The sequence below is a fragment of the Mus musculus genome, chromosome 8 (genome assembly GCF_000001635.26).
Source record: "Mus musculus strain C57BL/6J chromosome 8, GRCm38.p6 C57BL/6J".
NCBI classification, from domain to species: Eukaryota; Metazoa; Chordata; class Mammalia; order Rodentia; family Muridae; genus Mus; species Mus musculus.
In genome coordinates this window covers 106,526,564-106,550,231 of record NC_000074.6, presented here as the reverse complement: position 1 = coordinate 106,550,231, position 23,668 = coordinate 106,526,564, and the positions used below count along the sequence as shown (strand labels likewise).

The following is a 23,668-nucleotide window of genomic DNA, read 5'->3' as shown; positions in this document are numbered from 1 at the left end:
GTGCTGGGGAGTCTGGGCACTGAGATGCAGAAGGCCTCGGGGGCCAGCTCCTAAATCCTGTTTTTCTACTCGCTCGGCCCCAAATGAACTCTTATTCCCATCTCATTATGGTCACCTACCATCCTCTCACCTGTAACCTATGGCAACCATCTCCAACAGTCCCTTGCCTCCACCCTAGCCCTGCATGGGCTTTTCAGTAGGAATATCATAAAATCTTATAGCACTCCAACGTTACAGATCTTCTAGAGACTTCCAAAGGAACCCAGAGTTTTTCCAGCAGTCTATAAGACCCACGACAAGCCCACGCACCCACCAACCCTCTGACGTCATTTCTCACTTTCCCCAGCATAGCTGCTGCAGTCTCCACCACAGTCCTATCCCAGGGCATGTGCTGCTCTGCAGATGTGCATGGCTGCTTCTCTTCCCTCGTCCGAGGCTTTATTTCCTTAATACCTCCTTCACGGAGGCTGTTCTGTTCATCCTAGTTAAAACTGCAGACTTCCTACCCTGACTCTCTTTGGGCTTTCTCTCTCGGGCAGCACTCACCTGCCTGCTAACCTCCTTGCTATCAGCTCTCTGTGCTGCTGAGGCCATTCTCCCAGGGCAGCCGGTGTCTGTTCTGTTCTGTGCTGCACCCTTGGCCCCTTCTCCTCACCTCCTGGTGCCCACGCTGACTTCGGAACAGTGTGCTGAGTAGTTAGGGCTCATCCCTGTCCCACACCTACAGCTGGCTGCTATGAGCATGTGAAGTGAAAGCCAAAACCAAGAAAAGGCACCTGAGATAGATTCTATCTTTTCAGCAAAGAAATCTGGGGCTTGTATGTGTATGCATGTGTTTTCTGAGACAAGGTTTCACTTTGGAGTCTGGACGGACATGAAATTTGTGATTCTCCTGCCTTATTCTCTCTAGTGGTGGGAATTCAGGTATATGCTACCATATCCAGCTCAAATTATTATTATTATTATTATTATTATTATTACTATTATTGTTGTTGTTATTATTATTATTATGGTGGCAGGATCTCACTATGTAGTCCAAGCTGGCCTTAAACTCATGGCAACACTCTTGTTTCTTGCTCCCTGACTGCTGGGATTACAGATGTGTACCTACCATGTCCAGCTGTAAGAAATATTTATTTATTGTTATTATTTTATTATTTTTAGATTTCTTTTTATAGTTAGGGTTTCTCTATGTCACAGCCCTGTCTGTCTTGGAACTCTCACTTTGGGGACCAGGCTGGCCTCAAACTCAAAGCTTGTCCTGCCTCTGACTCCAGAGTGCAGAGATTAAAGGCATGGGCCACCAGGGCCAGCTATTTATTTATTTATTTATTTATTTATTTATTTATTTATTTACTAACTAATTTATTAAGTTAGCCCACAGAGTAAGGGGCTTCATCACTTCGTCTTCATACACGTGCTATTGTACTTTGCTCTCCTTTGTTTCAGGCCCCGCTGTCCACTTATGTTGGCCTCTCTTCCCCCACACAGCGCCCCTTTTTTTATGACATGAAATTTATTACCGCTTTTCTACTTCCTCCCCTTGTAACTCCACTCTCCTTTCATGACTCACAAACACGTATAAACACACACAGACATGCACGTACATAAATGTATTTACATATAGGACCCTAAGTCTGGGTACCACATGTGAGAGAAAGGCTGTGGTAATGTCTCTCTGGCTTACTTCACTTAGCATAACGATTTCCAGTTGTACCCACTTTCCTGCGAATGCCATGAAAGAAATTTGTTTTCAACTAAACACTTCTGCTTACTGGTCTAATGATTCTTACCACACTGTGTCGTGTCTTAAAAGCCTTTGAGGGTTTGTTAAAACACACTCCTAAGTTTCTGGGTCTGCAGGACTGCAGACCCGGGAAACTTCCTGTTCTTTAAAAAGCAGGTGTATACTGTAAGGGACAGCCCGCTGGAGTAGCAAGAGGCTGCCTGAAACGAGGAGTCTCCCTTTCTAACAAATCCCTGGACTGCCCAGAACTACTACTGCCTGGCATAAACTAGAAGTTCTAGAAACATCTACTGACTAAATGACAATCTTAGAATTTAGAGTTTAAGAAACAGAAATGGATGAGTTTGGGGAGGAGACCAATAGCTCAGTAGTTAAGAGCACTGGCTGCTCACGCAGAGGACCAGGTTCGATTCCCAGCCTCCACATGGCAGCTCAGAGCCATCTTTAACTCCAGTTCCAGGTGATCTGACCCCGTTATGGCTTGCACAGGCACACACCCAGTGCACATACACACAGGCAGGCAAAACTCTCATATCCATAAAACTAAAGAAGAGAAAGAAACGGATGAACAATAGTGGACGCCCTCTTAGAAGTTCTGAGAAGAGTCAGGTCTCCTATCTACCGAGGTGCACACGGAGGTGCGTGGTACTCACTCAGCAGTGCCAGGACAGCACCCAGGATGGGGAGGATGAAACCACCCTTCCAGGGTCTGGGGCAGTCATTGAACACTTGGCCATGGCAGTCACACACAGTGGCCCTGATCATGGTTAGCTGTTCCCTGTTGCCATGGTCAGACAAAGAAAGATGCAAGTCATACGTGTCTTGTTTCAGGAACTTCTTCAGGGACAAGGCCACGGTGTCTCCTGGAGAGACACACACATTTATTAGCTTAGGGGTGTCATTCGGGTTGAACACCAAATACAAGACTGCAAAACGTTGAGCCAACACAGCCTCAGCACCCAAGGAACAAAAGGCAGGTTTAGTCTAAGTGTAGCATTGTGACAGAGTACCTGCTCAGCATCCATGAGGCCCTGGGTTCAAGCCCCACAACAGACAAGCAAAACAAATAGAGGATCTCTAGAACCCTGGCACAGCAAAACTTTGCTGCTGTGAGGATTATTCGGTTACCAAAATTAATTCATTTTTCAGTATCTTTTTTCCCCCCAAAAATGTCACCTATTGTTTTTGTTGCTGGTGAGTGTGTATGTGTGTATGCGTGTGTGTATGCATGAATGTGGGCACGTGTGTGCTATGATGCACATGTGAGGAGCAGGAGACAAGTCTTTTGGGAATCAGTTTTCTCCTCCACCTCTGGGTTCTGGGAGTCGAACTTAACGTCCCATTAAGCTGGGCTGCACTTACATCTACAGAGAAATCTTGCTAGCTCACAAAAATTATTTCATCCCCCCAAAATGTGTATGGTTATTTTTCCCTACATGTATGGGTATTTTGCCTACATGTACGTTTGCATGTCTGTGCACCATGTGTGTGGCTGGTGTTCTTGGACTCCAGAAGACTGTGGTGTAAGATCACCTGGAGCTGTGGTTACGGACGGTTGTGAGACGCCACGTGACTGCTGGAAACTGAACCCAGTGCTCTTAACCACTGCGTTCTCTCTCCAGCCCCAGTTCTTTTTTTGTTTTTGCTTTTTTGTTTTTTTTCGAGATAGGGTTTCTCTTGGTAGCCCTGGCTGTCCTGGAACTCACTCTGTAGACTAGGCTGGCCTGGAACTCAGAAATCCACCTGCCCTGCCTCCCTCCCAAGTGCTGAGATTAAAGGCGTGCGCCACTATTGCCCGGCTCCCAGTTCATTATTTTTAAATTAATTAATTCATCTTTTACAAGATAGAGTTCTACTCTGTAGTCTGGGTTGGTTTCAAACTCATGGCAATTCACTTCCCTCTGTCTTCTGAGTGCCAGGATCACAGGTTTGAGCTTCCGAGCTTGGGTGTTATTTAAAACAAACAAACAAACAAACAAACAAGAAATTGATGATAGTAAACTGTGAGGCTCTGGAAGTCGTGAAATGTTGGACCAATATTCTTGGGATCATCAGCTGCTAGACTACTCTTTGCCTCAAAAGAATACATTATAAGCGTGGCAGTGGTGGCGCACACCTTTACTCCTAGTACTTAGAAGGCAGAGGCACATGGATCTCTGAGTTCGAGGCCAGCCTGATCTCCAGAGTGAGTTTCAGGACAGCCAAGGCTACACAGGGAAACCCTGTCTTGAAAAACCAAAAAAAGACGAAAAAGAAAAGTACATTATTCTTTAACTTCATTGCTTATCTTTAAACAGATATTTATTTTATGGTATGTGTGTGTTGCTTGCATGTTGTATGTGCACAATGGGTGTGCCTGGTGCCCCATGGATGTCAAAAAAGATGTCAGACCCTTGGCACCTGAGTTACAGATGGTTGTGAGCTACCATGTGGGTGCCAGGAATCAAACCTGGCTCCTCTGCAAGAGCAACATGTGTTTTTAAAAATTTATTTATTTATTTATTTTTTTCGAGACAGGGTTTCTCTGTGTAGACCTGGCTGTTCTGGAGCTCACTTCGTAAACCAGGCTGGCCTCGAACTCAGAAATCCGCCTGCCTCTGCCTCCCAAGTGCTGGGATTAAAGGCGTGCGTCACCACGCCCGGCTGCAACATGTGCTTTTTGGTTTTGTTTTTTAAATTTTTACATTTTATTTAATGTGTACAGGTGTTTTACTTGCACATACATCTGTGCACCACGTGTGTACCCAGTGCTGTGGAGACCAGAGGAGAACATCTGATCCCCTGGAACTGGAGTTACAGGTAGTTGTGGCCACCATGTGGGTGCTGAGAATTGAACCGAGGTCCTCTGGAAGGCCAGCCAGTGCTCCTAACCACTGAGAAATCTCTCCAGTCCTGGCTCTCTCTGTTTTATTTGTGTTTTTACTGTGGATGTTGCTATTTGCTTGTTCTTTTGAGACAGGGTCTCATTATATAGCTCTATATCAGGTTGGCTTTGAACCCATAGAAATCTGCTTCTTTTGTTTGTTTGTTTCTTGAGTGCTGGGATTAAGTGCAATCATGCCTAGCCCTGTTAATTTGTTTAGGGCTCCTGAGAGATTTCAAAGACATATAATGCTAAGGAAGGACCCCTGGTGGCCATTTTTGAGACCACAATTCTGTGACCCACAGATGCTAGGACAGGGATGTGTGTGGGTCCTACTGTGGGGGAATGACACCCACCCAGCTGAACGACAGCCCCCTGTCACCACCAGAGTTACCTTTCTCGCTGACTTCTGCCATCCAGTAGATATCTGAGTCATGTGTTAGCTGGGCCTGGAAAGGGGAGGAGTTGGGGGACAGGTCCTTGTCAGTGATGTTCAGCACTTGAGGCACAGGGCTTTGGTTACAGATGATGATCTGCCTGGGTTCAGGGATCGGGCCATGGTCGTTGATGTCAGTAAGTGTAAGCAGGAGGGTCCCAGTGCCGGTGGTGGGAGGGTTTCCTGTTTACAATTACATATACAATCTCTTTTCAGCATCTGTTCTTGTTTGTTGAATGAACCAATGTTAAGTTCCCCTAAGACCTACTCAGTCAGCCTCCACATGGCTCCCGGTCACCACCCAGCTACCCCCCCCCCCTTAAGTCCCTTCATGCATTAACTTCACTGTGGATCAAACTGGCAATAGCAAATACATGGCCATCGTACCCTCACTCTAATCTGTGACCACAGCAGACATCACTAACAAATCACAGTGTCGCTGCAGCTACTACATTCAGACAGCCATTATAATCAATCACAGAGTAAAACCGACTGGATACCTCAAGCTAGTACAGTCATCTACTGATCAGCTTCAGAGAACCAAAAGCTTCAGCTAAACCTGCCTAAAAGCATTGGTTCGCTAAATGTCAAGAATATGGCAGAACAGTATAATCTCCCCTGGTTATGGTACACCACCACTAATCGCTTGTGGTATTCCCAGCAGTCCTTGTTAGTCAATCATCAGTAGAAGCCGACAGGCCAATTCAGAGTTTAGTGAAACAAAGATGGGTTGAAAAGGGAGTCCTCAGCACCCTGCCCATCTTTTGGGATTAGAAAATTAGGATCGTAACAATTTGGCCTTTAAATACAGACTGGTCTGTCATTTCTCCCTGCCACCATTCCTTGCTAAGGAGGGAATATGCTGTGTCACATGTCTGGGTACCACAGGCATGCCTGTGGAAGGGCTGGGTGAAAGCTCTCACCACTGTCTGTGGCCAAAACCATGACTTCGTAGACATTGTTTTTCACAAACTGCTCGTCCTCACGATCCAAGATGCCTGCGGCAGTTATCTGACCACTGTCTGGGTCCACAGCAAGCCAGTTGGCTGGATCTCTCGAGATGGTGTAGCTGGAAAGGAGGTTGAGAAGAGTCACAGGTAGCAGCTGTAGGATTCTGTTATCATCTAGAGCCTCCTCAGACCAACTGTAGAACCTTTAGCTTTGAGTATGGCAGCCAGGAAGGGTTTGGTGCAAAAATGGTGGTAACATTGTGGAACAAACTTTTATGACGAATGAACAAGGCACCCAAGTGCACCTCTGTATTTGGATGGCCTGGTGCCAGGCCCCAGGTACCTGATCTTCTGGTCCTCCTTGTCTGGGTCCTGTGCGGTATAGATGCAGACCAGTTCCCCAATAGAGATGCCTTCCTGGGCCTCAATGACCTTGGAAGGTGGAACAAACACAGGGGCTTCGTTGACATCTTTCACATGGACCACCACGGTGGCAGTGGCTGTCGGGAGCTTCACTGCAAAGGGAGCCTCGTTGGTCACTTCTACATACAGGGTGTGTTGGTCCTGAGCCTCAAAATCCAAACCCTAGGAGAGAAGACGAATCTGAGGCAGCATTTGGTAAGGTGGCTGGTGGGCATCACAAGGCTTACAATAAAGCAGCTGCCTCCCCCACCCCCACCCCCCCATCCCCGGCCAAATCCTGTTTCCTAAGAGAACAACTACTGGAGTCTCTCAGACCACCCCAAAGGCTTAGGGAGGCCTAGCAGATTAGTACCCAGTGGGGTAGTAAGGTTCCCTAGGAGAGGCCTGAGAGCCTGTGGGACATGTTAACTGTGACTACAATGCCTCTGGGTAGGATGCTGTATTGCACCAATGCTACAGACAAAGGACCCCCTCTGTATCCCTCGTGATACTGACGCTTCCATGGTCGCTGGAGTGGGAAACCTGTTTGTAATTAGAGCCGAGAACATGCTTAATATATAAACCAAGCTTTGGTGTGGTTTTAATATTGGCTGAGTTCTCAAGGAAGGCAACTTCTGAAGGGGCCTTGTGATTGAATTTGCTCAGGCCTGCTTCGGTTGTTTATTCACGGTTCTGAATGCCAGTAGAGATAATGCGTCACCAGGCCAGCACATGGGATCTACTGCACTTGGAATGATCGACAAATAAATGCAAGCATCTGACCATTGCTCTGTGCTTTCTGGTGTAGCTCATTTGTCAAAACACTTAGAAACCTTTCCTTCTATGATTTCTCTCTCTCTCTCTCTCTCTCTCTCTCTCTCTCTCTCTCTCCCTCCCTCCCTCCCTCCCTCTTTCGCTCTCTCTCTCTCACAGCCCTGCCTGTACTGGAACTCACTTTGTAGATCAGGCTGGCCTTGAACTCTGAGATCCTCCAGCCTCTGCCTCCTGATTGCTGGGACTAAAGGCCCCGCTCTATTTATTTATTTAGATATAGTCTTACTATATAGTCCTGGCTGGTCTGGTACTCTTTGTTTGTTTTGAGACAGGGTTTCTTTATATAGCTCTGGCTGTCCTAGAAGTCCCTCTGTAGACAAGGCTGGTCTTGAACTCAGAGATCCTCCTGCCTCTGCCTCCTAAATGCTACTGCACCTGGCTGAGACAGTTTTAAGAACTACTCACACGAAGTCTTTCTCTACTGTGAACTAGAAAGACAAAGAAAGCAAAGACAGAGCAGGCCCTTTCTCAGTTTTCTTTGAGAAACCACTGAGCTATCTCACCAGCCCCACACCTATATTTTTTTTTTAAGATTTTATTCATTATTTTATTTACTATATGTAAGTACACTGTAGCTGTCTTCAGACACACCAAAGGAGGGCATCAGATCTAATTATGGATGACTATGAGCCATCATGTGGTTGCTGGGATTTGAACTCAGGACCTTCAGAAGAGCAGTCAGTGCTCTTAACCACTGAGCTATCTCTCCAGCCCCAGACCCATATTTTTGAACCATCAATTATTGTTTATTTTTTCTTGTTGAACTAGTCTCACTGTACAGCTCAGGTTGGTCTTGAACTCACATAGTAAGCATTTTTTTTTTTAAAGATTATTATATGTAAATACACTATAGCTGTCTTCAGACACCCCAGAAGAGGGCATCAGATCTCCATTATGGATGGTTGTGAGCCATCATGTGGTTGCTGGGATTTGAACTCATGACCTTTGGAAGAGCAGTTGGTGCTCTTAGCTGCTGAGCCATCCATCTCTCCAGCCAAGCAAGCATCTTAAAAGCAGGGATTCCAGACACGTGACATTACGTCCATGAGCTTGTCTCTCAAAGGATCGATTTTATTCAAGTGTTTACTCATTTGGGCCTTTTTTGTTTTCAGCTCAGGCTGGTCTCAGTAGTTGAGAATGACCTTGGTCCCACCACCAATGTGTAGGCTCATAGGTGTGAACCACCAGGCCCTGTTCCCAAAGACGATTTTACCCCATCTTGCTCTGTGTCCTGATAAAAAGGCCATAAAAAGAAAAGGCCCTAAGCTTGATCTCCAATACCGCCATAGTACCCCAACCTGCAGGAACACCGCCACCCACCCCTGCCAAAACCAAAATCCTTACTGAACCTGTTTCAAAAGCCCTAATAAGGGATTCTCAGCACAAGAGCACCATTCTCCTGGCGGTACCAGGAGCCACTGTCTTGGTGCAGTCCCCAGTGAGTGGCCCAAGGGAAGCGGCCTGGGGAGGAGGGATCCCTTTGTCCTAGAGGCGCAAACAGACTTACCTTCTTGGTTGTCAGGACGCCTTGGTTGGTCTCTGGGTGAGTGGTGATGGTGAAATGGTCCCCATCATCACCTCCCACGATGTGGTAGGTGGCACGCCACGCTGGCGAGTTGGGGACATCGAGATCAGTCACTGTCAGCCTCTGTACCTCATGGCCCACTTCGTTCTCAGGCACCCAAGCCTCATACTGTGGGGAGAGAGGGGCGGGACACGGTGAGATCTGAACAGAGCGAGGAGCTGTCCCTCCGGGCAGGCAGCTGGGAAGCTTCTGTCACTGCTGGGAAGCCCCGTGGCCTGCTCACATGTCTGGACTTTTGACCTGTAAAGATTTCCAGGACACTCGCAGGCACAGAAAGACAATCCCAACCATCAGCACAGCTCTGGGGACAAGGTCACAGATTCTGGACCAACTTTCCTTCTCCAGGGGTCCTGAAGCTTGGGACTCTCCCCAGTCTGGGTACACAAACCCAGCTGTGCATAGCCACCCAGTTGGCAGAGAGCAGAGGCTCCAAGAAGAAGATGACAAGGACAGGTGCCTCACTGTGCTGCAGGCACTGGCTAGGAAGTTTGGGGGCAGGTAACAGATGGGGGAATAGTTTTTTGGTTCTTTTTTAATAGGTTTTTTGTTTGTTTGTCTGTTTTTTTTTAAAAGATAGTCTCATGTAGCCCAGGTTGGACCTGAATTTGACATGGAGTGGAAGAGGACCCTGAATTCCTGATGCTCCTGTCATTATTCCCCCCGCCCCCAACATTGTAATTACAGCATGCGAGAGGACGCCTTCAGGTAATTACAGTTCCTCAGAAGCTGTCCACCGCATTTCCTGACACAAGCCAGGGAGCCCCAGGAACCCCACTTCCACCTCCCCAACAATGGAGATGAGTGGGGGCCACCACAGGTGGCTTTTTACCCAGGTACCAGGCTTGCATAGTCAACACTTCACAATCAGGGCAGTGTCCCTAGGGCTAATTTTTAAGGAGGCCTAGGTAACAGTCCAAAGCTAGGTCTGCAAACACATGCAGGGGTGCCGGGTCACCTTAACTGATTTGAAACTTTTTTTTCTTTTTAATTATTATACTGCATGTACAAATGGGGCAGGGGGTAGGGGTGGGTGTGGGTGCCGTGGTAAATTTGTAAAAGTCCAAGGGCAAGGTCAGCTCTCTCCTTCTGCCAAGTGAGCCCTGGGGCTCAAACTCAGGCCATCTGGGTTCTTGCCCCTCTCCAGTCCTGGCATTGAGCTTCCTGTCCCAGGAGCTATGTAAGTACTTATGGGCAGGACAGATATGAGGTAAATATGTTTCCACACCAAGCCCCGTATCACCTGAAGACTGGAAAGAACTGTCCACAGATCATTTCTCCAAAATGTCCCAACAGTGGATCCAGTATTTATCATTATCTCCATTTCAGAGATTAAGAAACTGGGCACAGAGAGGCTAGGCAGTTTACTTAAGGCTACACAGTCAGCAAGCGACAGGTCTGGGACTCGGTTGGTGGTAGCATGGGTCGGTTTCTGAGAAGCAGCCAACCTCAGTCCTTCATGTGATGTCGCACGCAGGAAAGAAGGGGCGTTACCTTCTGCGGCTCAAACTCCGGAGCGTTATCGTTGGCATCAAGGATTTGCACAACGGCCTCTGCCGTCGTGGTAGAGCCCTCTCCATCCATGTCTGTGGCCTGGACGGTCAGTCTGTACTCAGGGACTTTCTAGGGGAGAAAGGAGCAAAGAGCTCACAGTTAGTCCGATGCGAGAGGCCGGCCACCTGGGTAACGAGAAACTGCCTTGGGGTACAGAGGTGGGAGCAGCAGCCCCTCCCCACTTTCGCTGTTTCTCAATTCCCTGGCTCACCCCTTACCCACTTCCAGGGAAGGTACAATTATATATGACTGGGGGAGGGAGGGGCAGTAGATAGCCCAATAGCTCTCCTGGGCTATCCTGGGGAAACCCAGGCACTACTCAACCTTCAGCTGCTCCACACAGGAACTTGATATTAATTAGGAAACAGAAGGTAATTCCAATATCCACGGAGCTAGTTCTACTTTGTGGCCCACAGGGGACAAATCCAGGCGACATGCAAACTAAATGAGCCGTTCGGACAGGAAATGAGAAAAGCTCAAAAGCCCACATTTTACAGCTGCCTCCTCACCCCCAGGGGATCTAGCCAGCAGGCCACTAGCCCAAAGGATGTGGAATAGCAGAGGTAAACGCAGCAGCAGCCAAGCCAATCCAGGTGATCCTGGTCTCCACTGCCCTGCCTTGACCTTGGGGCAGGCACAGGTTTCCACTCTGAGTCAGGCCTCTGAGGGTAGTACCTTCCCGAAGGCTACTCACCTCTCGGTCCAGGCCACTGGATATGACGCTAATGGTTCCCGTGCTTTTATGGATGGTGAACATGAGGTCGTGTGGCTCCTTCGGCTCTTGGCTATGGATGGAGTAAGCCACCACCCCATTGTAAGTGTTGACAGCATCGTCCTCATCTGTGGCTGTCACCTGCATCACAGAAGTGCCTGCCGGGGTTGGGGGGTTGGGGGGGGGGAGGGAACACTGAGCACCTTTCCCTCTCAGCCCAGAGGCAGCCTTGCCGGCTCTGGATCCCTGTGAATTTCTGCCCGGCACCCCTGCTGGGTGGCAGCCTGTTTCCTGGAACTTGCCATCCTGTCTTTTTTTGCAGGGAACTGGATGCTCAGGTTAGGCCGCTCACAGACCCTGGGGACAAACACTATCTCCCATTCTTCCAGCAGTGGGGTGACCATGGCAATGACTTCTGATAATGGGATACATACATGTTTGGAGGAAGTTAATTTAAAAAAAAAAGAATGTACTTGTAGCTGGTGACTCAAGCCTGTAATCCCAATTTCGGGAGGCTGAAGCAGGAGGGCTGTGTGTAAGCTCAAGCCTGGCCTTGATTATGGAGTAGGGAGAGTCTGTCTTAAACAAATAGTAACGAAGTTGTTGTTCACACGCGCTCGTGCGCGCACACACACAGACTAAATGTAATGGCTCTAGCAGCCACGAGAGCTAACTGTGGAAACAGAGGCCAAAACAGAATAACAAGACAGGAATCCCTTGCCCTTTAACTGAAGCCCCACTGGCACCTGGATCAACTGCTTCTAAGCTTTCTGAGTATAACCAAAGGAAAAAACCAAGTTTTCATCTTGTTTGGACTGTTTAAGCTAGCCTGGTCTACATAGTAAGTTCCAGACCAACCAAGGCTACACAGCTACATAGTTACACTATGTTTCAAATGAACAAACTCACCACACAACAAAATAGAAGACTTAAAAGCTGGGCAGGTGGTGCACACTTGTCTTCTCAGCCACGGGAGGTGGGGGGCATGTGATTTTCTGTGAGTTCAAGGCTAGCCTGATCTACATGGTGTGTTCCAGACTAGCCAGAGCTATACAGTAAGACCAACAGTGTTGGTGCAGGCTTGGACTCAGGAGGTTAAGGCAGGAGGATCACAACTTTGAGGCTAGCCTGGGCTATAGGGGGAGATCTTGTCACCAAAAAAAATCAAAAAAATAAAAATCAATGTTTTAGTAGTGGGAATTTCTGTTATTGGCAATCTCTGGTCAACTCATTTCTGAAAAGCCAAGTGGTGGGCAGTCCAGAGCACTCCAAACAGGAAGAGAGCCCCTTCTGTCTCCCGGAACCTGCTGCCGAGCAGAATCTATTCCCCTCTCGTCATCTCTGCCCTAGGGATGGCAACCTACTTCGGTTTCTGCAAATCACACTCTAATCACCCCAAGTTCCTGGCTGCAGAACTTCCGGCTGGGTGCTCCACAGTATGCAGTACACACACGATGCATGGGCAAGCTTGTGCTCTCTCTCTGTCTCTCTGTCTGTCTCTGACTCTGTCTCTCTTTCTTTGCTGGTGCCCAGGGCCTGTCATACACGCAGCATGTGTTCTACCCCTGAGCCACACCGTCAGTGGCATGTGCTATTTCTAATCCCTGTAGTATTTTAAGGTTGATACTCCTCCCATTTAGATTGAAGCCCAGAGGTCATGCCTATGGTCACAGGCAGTAAAGAGACAAAGTTCAGACTCAAGCCTGAGTTTCTGCAGCTCCTAAGGCTGGCTGAGCTCAGAGCAGAAGGTTTCAAATGTAAATGCCAGAACCTGCTGCAGGGAAGGCTTGACCAGGACTCATGGGGCACACAGGGAATAGGATGAGCAGATCGGCCACACAGCCATGAAGGTCTGGGCTGATTTACAGAAGCTGACCCCAACTCCATCTGGACTCACCCCTGGTCCAGAATAGCCCCTCCCCACCCTTCTTACCAGGCATTACTCCCTCCAGAACACTCCCTCTGAAGGTGTCTTGAGTGAACTTGGGCTTGTTGTCATTCTGGTCTGTCACAATGATGGATATGTTCATGGGCTCCTCTACAGAGGCACCATTCTCAGATACAGCGTGGCCATAAAGCTGTGGGCACAGAGGTCCGGGGTCAGCTAGTGTCCCCACCTCCCCAGACCTTGTGCCTGCCTCAGAAAAATGTGTCTACACTGGGAGCTAAAGGCTATTTACCTCGTACTTGACAATCTTCTCCCTGTCCAGTGGCATATGCAACAACAGCCAGCCCGACTCCTTCTCTATGGTGAAGACTCCTTCGGGGGGACTGTCTGCGCCAGGCCCTGTGATGCTGTAGAAAATCTTGGTGCCTCTGTCCTTATTAGATTTGAGCTGGAAACAGAGGGAAAATGACAGTTGACAGAGGGACAGGTGCCTCATCCAGTGCACCCAGCAGCAAGAAGCCTTCCTCTTAGGCCTTCGGACGATAAATCCTGCAGACCCATAAGTGCCTGGTCATACCTGATTCAGCCTCTGAGGGAAGGGACCCTTGCCATTCTCGGGGACGAATATTGGTGGCATCACCCACTCTCTCTTTCGTCTCCTTAAGATGCGGGTGGGTGGGGAGTGCATCGCATCCTTCCCTCCCTGCAAGCAAGGGTAGGAAGAATAAATTAGCTTTTCCCTGGAAGTAGAGAGGAGTCAGGTGTGGCAACACACACCCATACTACCAGTTCTCAGAAGGACCCAGAATTCAAGGTCCTCCTCCACTATGTAGCAATTTGAGGCCAGCCTAAACCACATGAGACCTCTCCTTAATCAAAAGAAAATGAAACAATTGTTTATTTAATTTTGTTTGTTTTCAAAACAGGGTTTCTCGTGTAACAGTTCTGGCTGTCCTGGACCATACTTTGTTTTTGTAGACCATATTGGTCTCGAACTCAGAGATCCACCTGCCTCTGCCTCTGCCTCCTAAATGCTGGTTGCATTAAAGATACATGCCATCACACCCAACAACTGTAATATTAACAATAAAGGAAAACAAAAAAGAATAGGAAAAAGTCCTATTTTTATTTGCATATGTACAAGGAATAATTTGTCTTTGTGTGTGTCTTCTCAGGAGGAATGGGCAGGCTATGATCAGATGGAGACAGAGATTGCTACGTGGTTTTAAATATTTTTAAGTCTTGAACATTCAAATATTCAAAAAATTAAGACACCAAAAAAAAAAAAAATTAAGACACCAGGAAGTTGGTTGTAATGGTGTACGCCTTTGATCCCAGCATTCAGGAGGCAGAGGCAGGCAGATCTCTGTGAGTTTGAGGCCACCCTGGTTTATATAGTAAATTCTACCATAGCCAGAGATACATAGAGAAAGAGAAAAAAAAGACATCAGGAAGTATGACTAAATGCCTAAGGTCTACAATTCTAGCAGTCCGCACAACTGGCAATCCTGTGTTGAAATGAACCAAACTGGAAGGGAGCGAGGTATTGGAGGTGTCTACAGAGCCAGAGTGAGCTGGATGACAGCCCTGCCCCTCTTCCCTGCCCATGGACCATTTCTCTAGCGACCCCTATTGGTAAGCATTAGTCACTGCTCTGATTAGGTCTGGTTAGCTGGGGTTAAGGGTTAACATGATTCCTATTACTATAGGAACAGACTCTGGCCAGCAGTCATCGGAACACAGCACTTTCCTTTTGCCCTGAAGACAGACACAACAATTTACCTGAACTGTCCCCCTAGTCAGCATAATGATGTCTCCATTGTCTGCATGGTGCATGCCCTGTCCAGCCAAGGCTACTGTGAGGAAGAGAGAGAGTGAATTAGAAAGCAGTCCCTTGACTAGATGAAAGACTACAACCAGGAGGAACCCAAGGGGCTTGGCTCACTTCTCCTGGCCAGCCGGTGGCTGCAAGTCTCTGCTGGCACTTTTGCATGCAGTCTTATCATGATCTAAAACATTTTTTTTCCATTGGTATGTGTATGAGTGTACACCACACGTGTGCAGGTGCCTGGGAAGGCCAGGAGAGTCAGATGCCCTGGAGCTCGAGTTAGAGGTGGCTGTGAGCAGCCACCAGACATGAGTGTTGGGAACTGAACCCAGATGGTGTTCTTAACCGCGGAGCCATCATTCCGGCCCCTACATTTGGATTTGGGAGAGGGAGGACCACCTCACCATCTCCTCGTGTGTTCATCAGGCCGGAGAACCATGGTTGTGCGCAGGTAGCTTTGTTGAGATACAGCGGTTCTGGAGGCTGTCTGCTCACGGCAGGCAACCTATCATCAACGCACGATGTGACACCGTTACCCACAGACAATTTGTTCAACTTCTGGTAATTGAAGTTGACAATAGTTCTTCTGAATGCTGCCTGTAAAGCTTCTGTCCTCTAGCCCCGCAAAAGAGATTGATTTATTTTTATTTTACACACGTGAGTGTTAAGGGTTTTTATTTTTGCCTGTGCCCCACAGGTATGTAGTACCCAAAGAAGCCAGGAGAGGGCGATAGATTTCCTCTGTTACTGAAGTGACAGGTGCTCGTGAGCCACCATGTGGATGTTCAGAAATAGAACCTGGGTCCTCTGGAGGAACAGCAAGTGCTCTTAACCACTGAGCAGCTGCAGCTACTACTAACTACAAGTCACCGCATCTGCCCAAGCTTGCACCACCCCACCCCTTTTACTCTGTGTTGCTGGACCAAGCCAAGCGTTTGTTTGTTTTTTTGTTTTTTGTTTTTGCTAGTGTGAGACTGGTGTTTTAGTAAGGAGCTGCACTCCCAGAGGGAGGAGTGGAGAAACCAGATGACTGGTGGGGAGAGCAAGCAAACAGCCACTGTGGAAAAGTCTGGCAGTGGGGCTGGAGGGAGGGTCAGCAGGTAAGAGTACTGGCTACTCCTTCAAAGGACCTGTGATTTGAGTCCAAGCAGGCACATCACGTAACTCTAGTTCCAGGAGATCTCACCCCCTCTTCTGGCCTCCATGAGCACCAAGAATGCATGTGGTACACAGACATCCATGCAGACAAGACACCCATATGCACTAAATCATAAATACAATTTGAAAAAAATGTAAAACATATTTGCAAGTCTGGGCATGTAGCTCAGTGGTAGAGTGTTGTCTAATATATAATATATAAGAAAGTTCTGAATTCAATTACCGCTGCTTTAAAAAAAAAAAAAGGTGTGTGTTAGGATGTTCACAGCAGCCTATCACTGCCACAACTGGAAATGGTCGGTGCCCACAAAGGCATCAGGGACAGAAACACTGTGGTGTGGTCGTGTTTGGAACAACTCAACCACAGGAACACGCAACCAGGGCGGATTCAAGAAGCAGAAGCCAGATACGAGGCAGGATGCATGCTTGCTGGGGAAGAAAGACAATCCCCCACGAACAGGCAAAGCTTGTAGTCTAGACAGACCCTGTAGTAAAAGACAGAGTAAGAGGAGACAAACAGGCTCATTAATGCATGCAGTGTGTGTCACATAGGCAAAGCCTCAGTGGACGGCATCGGAGGGAAAAAATGTGGTTTAGAACTTCACACGCCTTCTTCCAAAACCAACAGTGCAGTTCAGAGACATGGTGAGACAAAGGGAAAACATTAGAGGCAGCGAACTGTGGATGTAAACCCTGGGAGCAAACTAATACTGTGAGACTTCTTTCCTGATAAGAGCTGGTCTCCAGAAAGGAGTTTATAGCCCCACCTAGGCGGGCAGAAGGAGCCTTCTCTCTTCTGTATTCGCGCAGCCACACATCTTTATTTCCAGTGTTAGGTATCAAATGCAGGTCTTTTTTTCCTTTTTCTTAAAGACTTATTTATTATATTTATATATTACACTGTAGCTGTCTTCAGATCTCATTACAGATGGTAGTGAGACACCATGGGGTTTCTGGGATTTGAACTCACGACCTTCAGAAGAGCAGTCTTAACCACTAAGCCATCTCTCCAGCCCAAATCCAGGTCTTAAACATGCTAGGTATATACCCCCTCACTTTATTTTTATTATTTTATTTTATCTTACTTTTTATGGCAAGGCGTTCCTGTAGACCAGGCTGGCCCTACCTCAGAGAGTCATCCAAGCGAGTAGCGAGATGTAAAAAGTGCACGCACCACCATGCCTGGCTCTTCCGGGTCTTCCTAACTGCACTTTGCTCAAAACTATTTATATCCACAACATATTTTCTGGCAATGCTGTTTGGTCGCCTGTAGTAAGACTCCACTGTGTGAGGTTGGGAGCTGGCAGGGCTTATGGAGGTGGATGAAGTCAGCGGAAGGGGCAGCAGGCCTTAACAACCATAACGAGCCACCCGCAGCCCACAGGAATCCAGTGCCAACTTTCTGGAGCCCCAGAGCCCAGAGCCCCAGAGCCCCAGAGCCCCAGCACACACACATCCAGGCAGAAACCTCCTGGAAGGCTGGGATGTGCGTGTGGGAAAATGAAGATTGCTTAGAGACAACCCTGCTTCCTTGACAATATCCTCTCTGAGGAGGCCTGGGCTGACACTCGCAGCCTGGGGCAGCAAGGAAAGAAAGGGACATGGATTTGATTCCATTCCCGAGGGTCCCGGGAGCCATGGGGTCCATGGAGCGGCCTTATGTCTTTTATTCTATTGCGCACGATTGCAGGCTCCTCTGAGGAACTTGGCTTTGTCTTAACTCCAGGAAACCAGCAATGACTGATATGATGAAGACTAAATCAGCTTAAGTACAGAAAATATTATATATGTGTGTGTGTGTTTGTGTATATGTATATATATGTAAATGTATGTATGTGTATATGTACATGTCTATGTACATATGTGGAGTGCATACTCCCTGAGCTATCTATCCAGCTGTGCCAAGTGACACTTGGTAGAGTTTTAAAATTATACAGGGATGCTCCTGTGCTATGAAACAAAGCGGGCAGAATTTAAAGTGACACATAGTGTGCACATAACTACGGACGGGGGAAAAAAAAAACCTTGAAGAAAACGACCCTTTCCATGCTTGCAAGTAACTTTTAACTCTTTTAACCACTTGGCCATGGCTATATACTATTTATTTTTAATCTTTTTAGTTTTTGGTGTTCTTTTTGACTCTGTGTGTGTGTGCCCATGTGCCTGCACATGGTATTTTCTTCAGTTGCTTTTCACATACTGAAGCAGGGTCTCGCACTGAGCCCAGAGCTCACAGAGAGTCAGCCTGCTCCGGAGATCCTGTGTCTCTGTATGCTGAGTGCTGGACTTGCAGGCGGGCCACAATGGCCACCTGGCTGTTCGTTATTTCACTATAATTACACTTGGTGTGTCTGTGGGCATGCGCATCTCATAGCACACCACACCGGTTCTCTTCTTCCACCATCTAGCTTTTACCTGAGGCCCCTCCCTAGCTTTATGTGTGTCAAGTATCAGAACCCCTGGCCTTATCCTTTAGTGGCAACTGCTTTAATGACCGAGCCGTCTCTCCAGCCCTCTGCTTTGAGACAAGGTCTTGCTATGTAGCTCAGACAGGTTTGGTATTCAACTTGAAGACCAAGCTTAACTTCATGATTCTTCTTTGTTTCTGGAGATTCTAGGACGTCAAGTGTTGACCACACCTGACTCCTTTATTATCCTGGATTCTTGCCTCACCCCAATCTCTACATTGAACTTCACAGGCTCCTCATACACCCCAAAGTGACTACATTTGAAGGAAAGCTCTTAAAAGAGCTCACTGGCCCTAGTCCCATTGTTGCTAATGTCTTTAGGAGAGATACTCTAGACACAGTATATAGGCTATGTAGCCGCAATGGAGGAGCTGGCCACCTCAAAGCTGAGGAGAAACACCTCATGAGACCAAACCTTCCTTGGTTTCTAACGCTAACCCTTGAGAATTGTGAGACTCAATTCCTGTCCTGGCCAACCAGCCATGGGACTTTGTCTCAACGGTCAGGAATTCTCATTCTTCTCATTACTGTTACCTGCCAACATTAGCATAGTTTGTTTTTATAGTTTCTTTATTTTCAGACGGAGCCCCTTGTAGTCCAGGCTAGCTTTGAACCTCTGACCCTCCCACAGCCGTCTCCCAAGTAGCTGGCTTATAGACATGTGCTATCACGTCCAGCTCACAGCTCCCTATTTCATCTTCATGAAGAAACTTATGAGAAGCATTTTAATGGCCATTTTTGAGTATGGGAAACTGAGAGGTTAAACAAGTTCTCTGAAGTCCCATAGAGAGGCCGTGAAAATCCAAGTGGTTCCCAGACCAGCCTGAACCCAGAGTCATCTGCATAACCATGGCCTTCTCCATCTCTTAGAGAGCTTCTTCCACTTACCACGGCTCATCTACTGAAATAATAGTCTTTTTTAAAGCCAGTTTTTTTGTTTTTTGTTTTTAACTAATGTGTATGGCTATTTTGCCTGCATGTATGTTTGTACACCACATGCATGCAGTTCCAGAGGTGTCCAGAGGAGGGCGCTAGATCCCTTGGAATTGGAGTTATGGACGGTTGTGAGCTGCTCAGTATGGGCACTGAGAACCATGGAGCCTTGACAAGAGCAATGTGCGTTCTTAACTACTGAGCCATCTCTCTCTTAGCCCCCTAATATTTTCATTTTTAAAATCTGTTTTGAGTACCAATGTCTTTTTTGTTTCTTTTTTGGATCAGGGTTTCTTTCTCTGTGTAGCCCTAGGTATCTTGGAACTTGCTCTGTAGACCAGGCTGGCCTTGAACTCAAGAGATTTTCTTGCCTCTGCCTCCTAAGTGCTGGGATTATGGGCTGGCATAAGCATCAGTGTCTTGATGAAGAACTTGGATGAATTTACTGGAAGTTTAAGAGTTGGAAGAACAGCATTCAACTTCACAGAACTACCGAGTACCACACAAATCAAGACCCCCCAAAACATGACTCTGTCAGCCACAAACAGCATCACCTAGCACTCACCACGAGGAAACCACAACTCCAAGGTCACGTGACTTGCTTACGTGCAGACTGCTAAAGAGGAGAATTAGAATCCGAACCCAGGCACAGTCAGAAGTCTATAGCCGTATTCTTCATGCAAAAACTGCCTTTGTGTGATGCAACCCATGTATCTGGGACACCAGGACACAGGGAGGAACAAAAATGCTTATCCGCAAGTATGACTAAACCCTTGCAAAATGCTCCTGGCTATCCAAGCTAATCCACAGTGGATGACTGACTCATGTGACATCATCGTCCATGCAAGGGAAGACCAACCGGTTGTCACAGAATGCTGTGGAAAGGGTAGGGGATCCAGCTCAGCGGTAAAGCACTTACCTCAAGTATGAGGCCTTCTTGGCTTTGTTCCCCCAGCTCTCAAAAAGAAACAAGCTATCAGCTATGGATGATCTCACACTGCAGGCTATATGAAAAGAACCTAGACACACTGTTAACACGTTTCAAAGGTAGAGAGTTACCTGATTCTCTAATAATCTGGTCACATCTGGACTTTTCCATTTGACTTTTTTTTGGGGGGCGGTGGCAATGGAGATTGACCAGGAACTCACATATATACTAGGCAAAAATTCTGTCACTGAGCTACACCCCTGGTCCATATATCAGTACTGTCTTTGAGGGCTGGAGAGATGGCTCAATGGTCACGAGCACTTTCTGATCAGTCACAGGAATGGAGTTCAGATGCCAGCACCTAATGTCAGGCAGCTCCAAGGGACCTGTTGCCCTCTTTTGGCCTCTGTGGACGGACACCCGCCACCCTAAATAAAATGGAAAAAAACCAACCAAACAACAACAACAACAGAAAATTGAAAAAAAAATCTTTGAAAAGCAATTTTAAAAAATAGGCTTCTGGGAAGAGACCTCCGTAGCTGGGACAAAGATAAGACTTTTTGTCGCTGACTCTTCTGGACTCCCATGGCACGGACTGATCAACTGTTCAAAACACTTAAAACATGCCAGGCACGATAGATATCATTCGCTTGTAATCCCAGCACGTAGGAGGAGGAAGTGCAAGAATCGTAAACTCAGTGTCTTTCTGGCTACAGAGTGAAGCCGTCCTTGACTATAAGCCATCTCAAAACAACAACAACAACAAATGTAAAAACTCCATAGTCACTGTCCTGTCCCTGTTCCAGAACGGAGAGATGGCCTCCAGCTAGCCCGGGTGTGCAGTAGCTCTCTCCAGCAGTTCTGTCCTTCCAGGTTACCCAGCAGGGGACTAATGACTCCGCCCATACTCAGAAGCCCTAAGTCCCACCCTCCCAAACTCTAAAATCTGCCATACCCACAAGGAGCCAGTAACTGGGAAAACAGCTAGCTCACCCTGCTGCCCTGTCTCCTGCACTACCCTCTGGTGCATGGTACCTAGATGTTAGCACCTCAGTATCTAGGCTGTCCATCTATTCTCAGAGGGGACAGTTCCTCTGAGACAACAATCAAGCTGCCAGCAGTTACGTGTTATGGATGTCTTAGCCTCCCCCGCAGACCACATATTCCTGGCGCATCAGCTCCAACTCCTATTCAACAGGAAGCAGAACACAACCAAGGGGCAGGAATCCCGGCAGGCTGGGACATGCTTCAAACACCCACTCTGCTTGAGACACTCAGTTAATTAAGTCTTTTCCTCCCCAGTGCTGGGAAGAGCTATCGCCCCCAAGGTAGGTATTACAGCTTCCAGTGTAGAAGAGGCTTTAGGGGTACAGGGATGGAGGTGTCTCGAACTGCCCCCCCCCCCACCAGGTAACAGCATCAGAGACAAAGCCCCTACTACACAGCCCCATAGAGGTTCAGAAGACTCGGGTTGAACGCTACATAATTATCAACTGAACGCTCAGGCAAACGTTGCGAGCACGTGGAAGTTCTATCTACTCATCTGAAAAGTGGGAACACTAATGTGTGCCTGGTCCAAGACAGGCCTTCGTGAAAAGCACCATCAATCGACGTATGCACAATACATACAGAGTCTTGTCTATATCAAGCCCTAGACTCCATCCCCCAAATTTATGTTGTGTATATGGGCGTCACATATGTGTATGGTGCATAAACACACACACGTGAAGGCCAAAGAGTCTCTTACTAAATAGGAAGTGCCTTACTAAATGGGAAGTTCAGCTGGGCTGGCTGGCTGGCAAACCCTCAGGAGCAGCCAGTCTCTACCCTCAGTGCAGGCTGGGTTATGGGCACACACAACCACGCCAGACTTTTATGTGGGAGTTCAAACTCAGATCCTCATGCCTGCAGAGTAAGTACTTGTACCCACTGTGCCATTTTTCTGGTCCCTTCTTTTTTTTGAGATGAGGTTTGCCATGCAGCTCAGGCTGCCCTTGAACTCACTACGTAAGCTTGGCTGGCCTCAAACTTGTCATTTCCTGCCTCGCCCTGCCTTGTATTAGGATAAGGGGAGTGTGCAATCCAGCTGGCCTTTTTAAGAGAATGTGCACCCAAGTGCATGCAGTACCTGCACATGCCTGAAGAGGGCGCAAGATACTCTGAAACTGCAGTTACCTAGGGTTGTGAGTGATTACATAGGAGTCCAGAACTAAACCTGAGTCCTCTGAAGAATAGCCAGTGCTCATAACCTCTGCACCATCTCTCCAGCTCGCACCCTCTCCACAGCTAGTCTTTTCTAAACCACAGAAAGCCTACCTCCCAACCTGCAGAGAAGCTAACCTGCGACCGGGATTTACCTGAAGAATTAAGTACAGAGAAGTAGATGCCCGGTGCCCAAGGACATAGAGGAAACCTGGCTCAGTCTGCCCCTGGAAAGGTCTGCTTGTGGGGGTCTGTGTGGCTCACTGGGAAGAGGCAGAGGCTGGACATTTCACAGACACAGTGACCTTTCCAGGGAGATTTACTGGGGCATCTGTGAGGACATGAGTCACTTTCTAAGTTAGGCATCGCAGAGAAACTGCTGACAAGTTAAGTCCTGGGGCAAATCACAGCTTCCTTGCAGCTTCCTGGAACCAGTGGCTTTGGGCCATGGTCTCAAGGTGAAGCTGATCTCAAACCAGGTCTTCTACCACTCATCCTGCTCGGGCCTCACCTTCCTCAATGAACGATGCCTGTTTTTGGTGGTGTTAAGGCTGCCAGGCCACACGTCTTAGCTAACTCATGGGGGCATGAACGGGCTTGTGTCACTATCTTCCCGAGGTGAGTTGATGAGTTCCAGCGAGCTAAGCTGGAAAACAAAGACCTCAACAGGGTTCTGACTTCCATTCCCACCCCAGGCCTCAGGCACTTGACGGCTGTAGCCTGATTTCCCCACAGAAGGAAGCGAACTTTAACCTGAGTCCTCTAAGAGGGAAGATGTGCCTGCTGGACCCAGGGAAAGGAACGGCTTTCAGCTGGGATTGTTTCCATAGAAACAAGCACAATCAAAAAAAGGTAGGAGTCCTGTGTTTCCGCCTTAGATAGGAGACACTGATGGAACTGGAGTCCCTAGCTTAGGTTCAAAACTCCTCTTTTAAAGTCATTCTGTGAAGGCTGCCCACAGATCGTAAAACTGATACCACTATACAACTTGCTACTAGAGCTGGGGAAAAAAAGGAAGTTTCTTTGCAAATCAATGGACACTGTGCTGGGGACATCTGTTTTCCCTTAGGTCAGAAATGCCCAGACCCCTCCCTCCCAACCCCAAGGAAATACTCTTTGTTGTTGTTGTTTTTTGTTTTTGTTTTTTTGAGACAGGGTTTCTCTGTGTAGCCCTGGCTGTCCT

General features: G+C 47.7%; 1 protein-coding gene across 2 annotated transcripts in view; it reads right to left on the bottom strand.

Moving 5' to 3' along the window:
- The window catches only part of Cdh3 (cadherin 3), a 46,060-nt gene that overhangs the window by 6,680 nt on the left and 15,712 nt on the right, over positions 1 to 23,668 (bottom strand). Inside the window, exons 3-13 of one of the 2 annotated variants that reach the window (NM_001037809.5) lie at positions 14,751 to 14,824; positions 13,546 to 13,671; positions 13,261 to 13,416; positions 13,014 to 13,158; positions 11,063 to 11,238; positions 10,309 to 10,437; positions 8,740 to 8,925; positions 6,340 to 6,581; positions 5,970 to 6,115; positions 5,005 to 5,229; positions 2,401 to 2,610 (exon numbers count right to left, since the gene is read on the bottom strand). In NM_001037809.5, the coding sequence (NP_001032898.1) occupies positions 2,401 to 2,610; positions 5,005 to 5,229; positions 5,970 to 6,115; positions 6,340 to 6,581; positions 8,740 to 8,925; positions 10,309 to 10,437; positions 11,063 to 11,238; positions 13,014 to 13,158; positions 13,261 to 13,416; positions 13,546 to 13,671; positions 14,751 to 14,824 (1,815 nt within the window). The remainder of the gene's footprint in view (positions 1 to 2,400; positions 2,611 to 5,004; positions 5,230 to 5,969; positions 6,116 to 6,339; positions 6,582 to 8,739; positions 8,926 to 10,308; positions 10,438 to 11,062; positions 11,239 to 13,013; positions 13,159 to 13,260; positions 13,417 to 13,545; positions 13,672 to 14,750; positions 14,825 to 23,668) is intronic. The other variant, NM_007665.3, reaches the window with a different exon arrangement.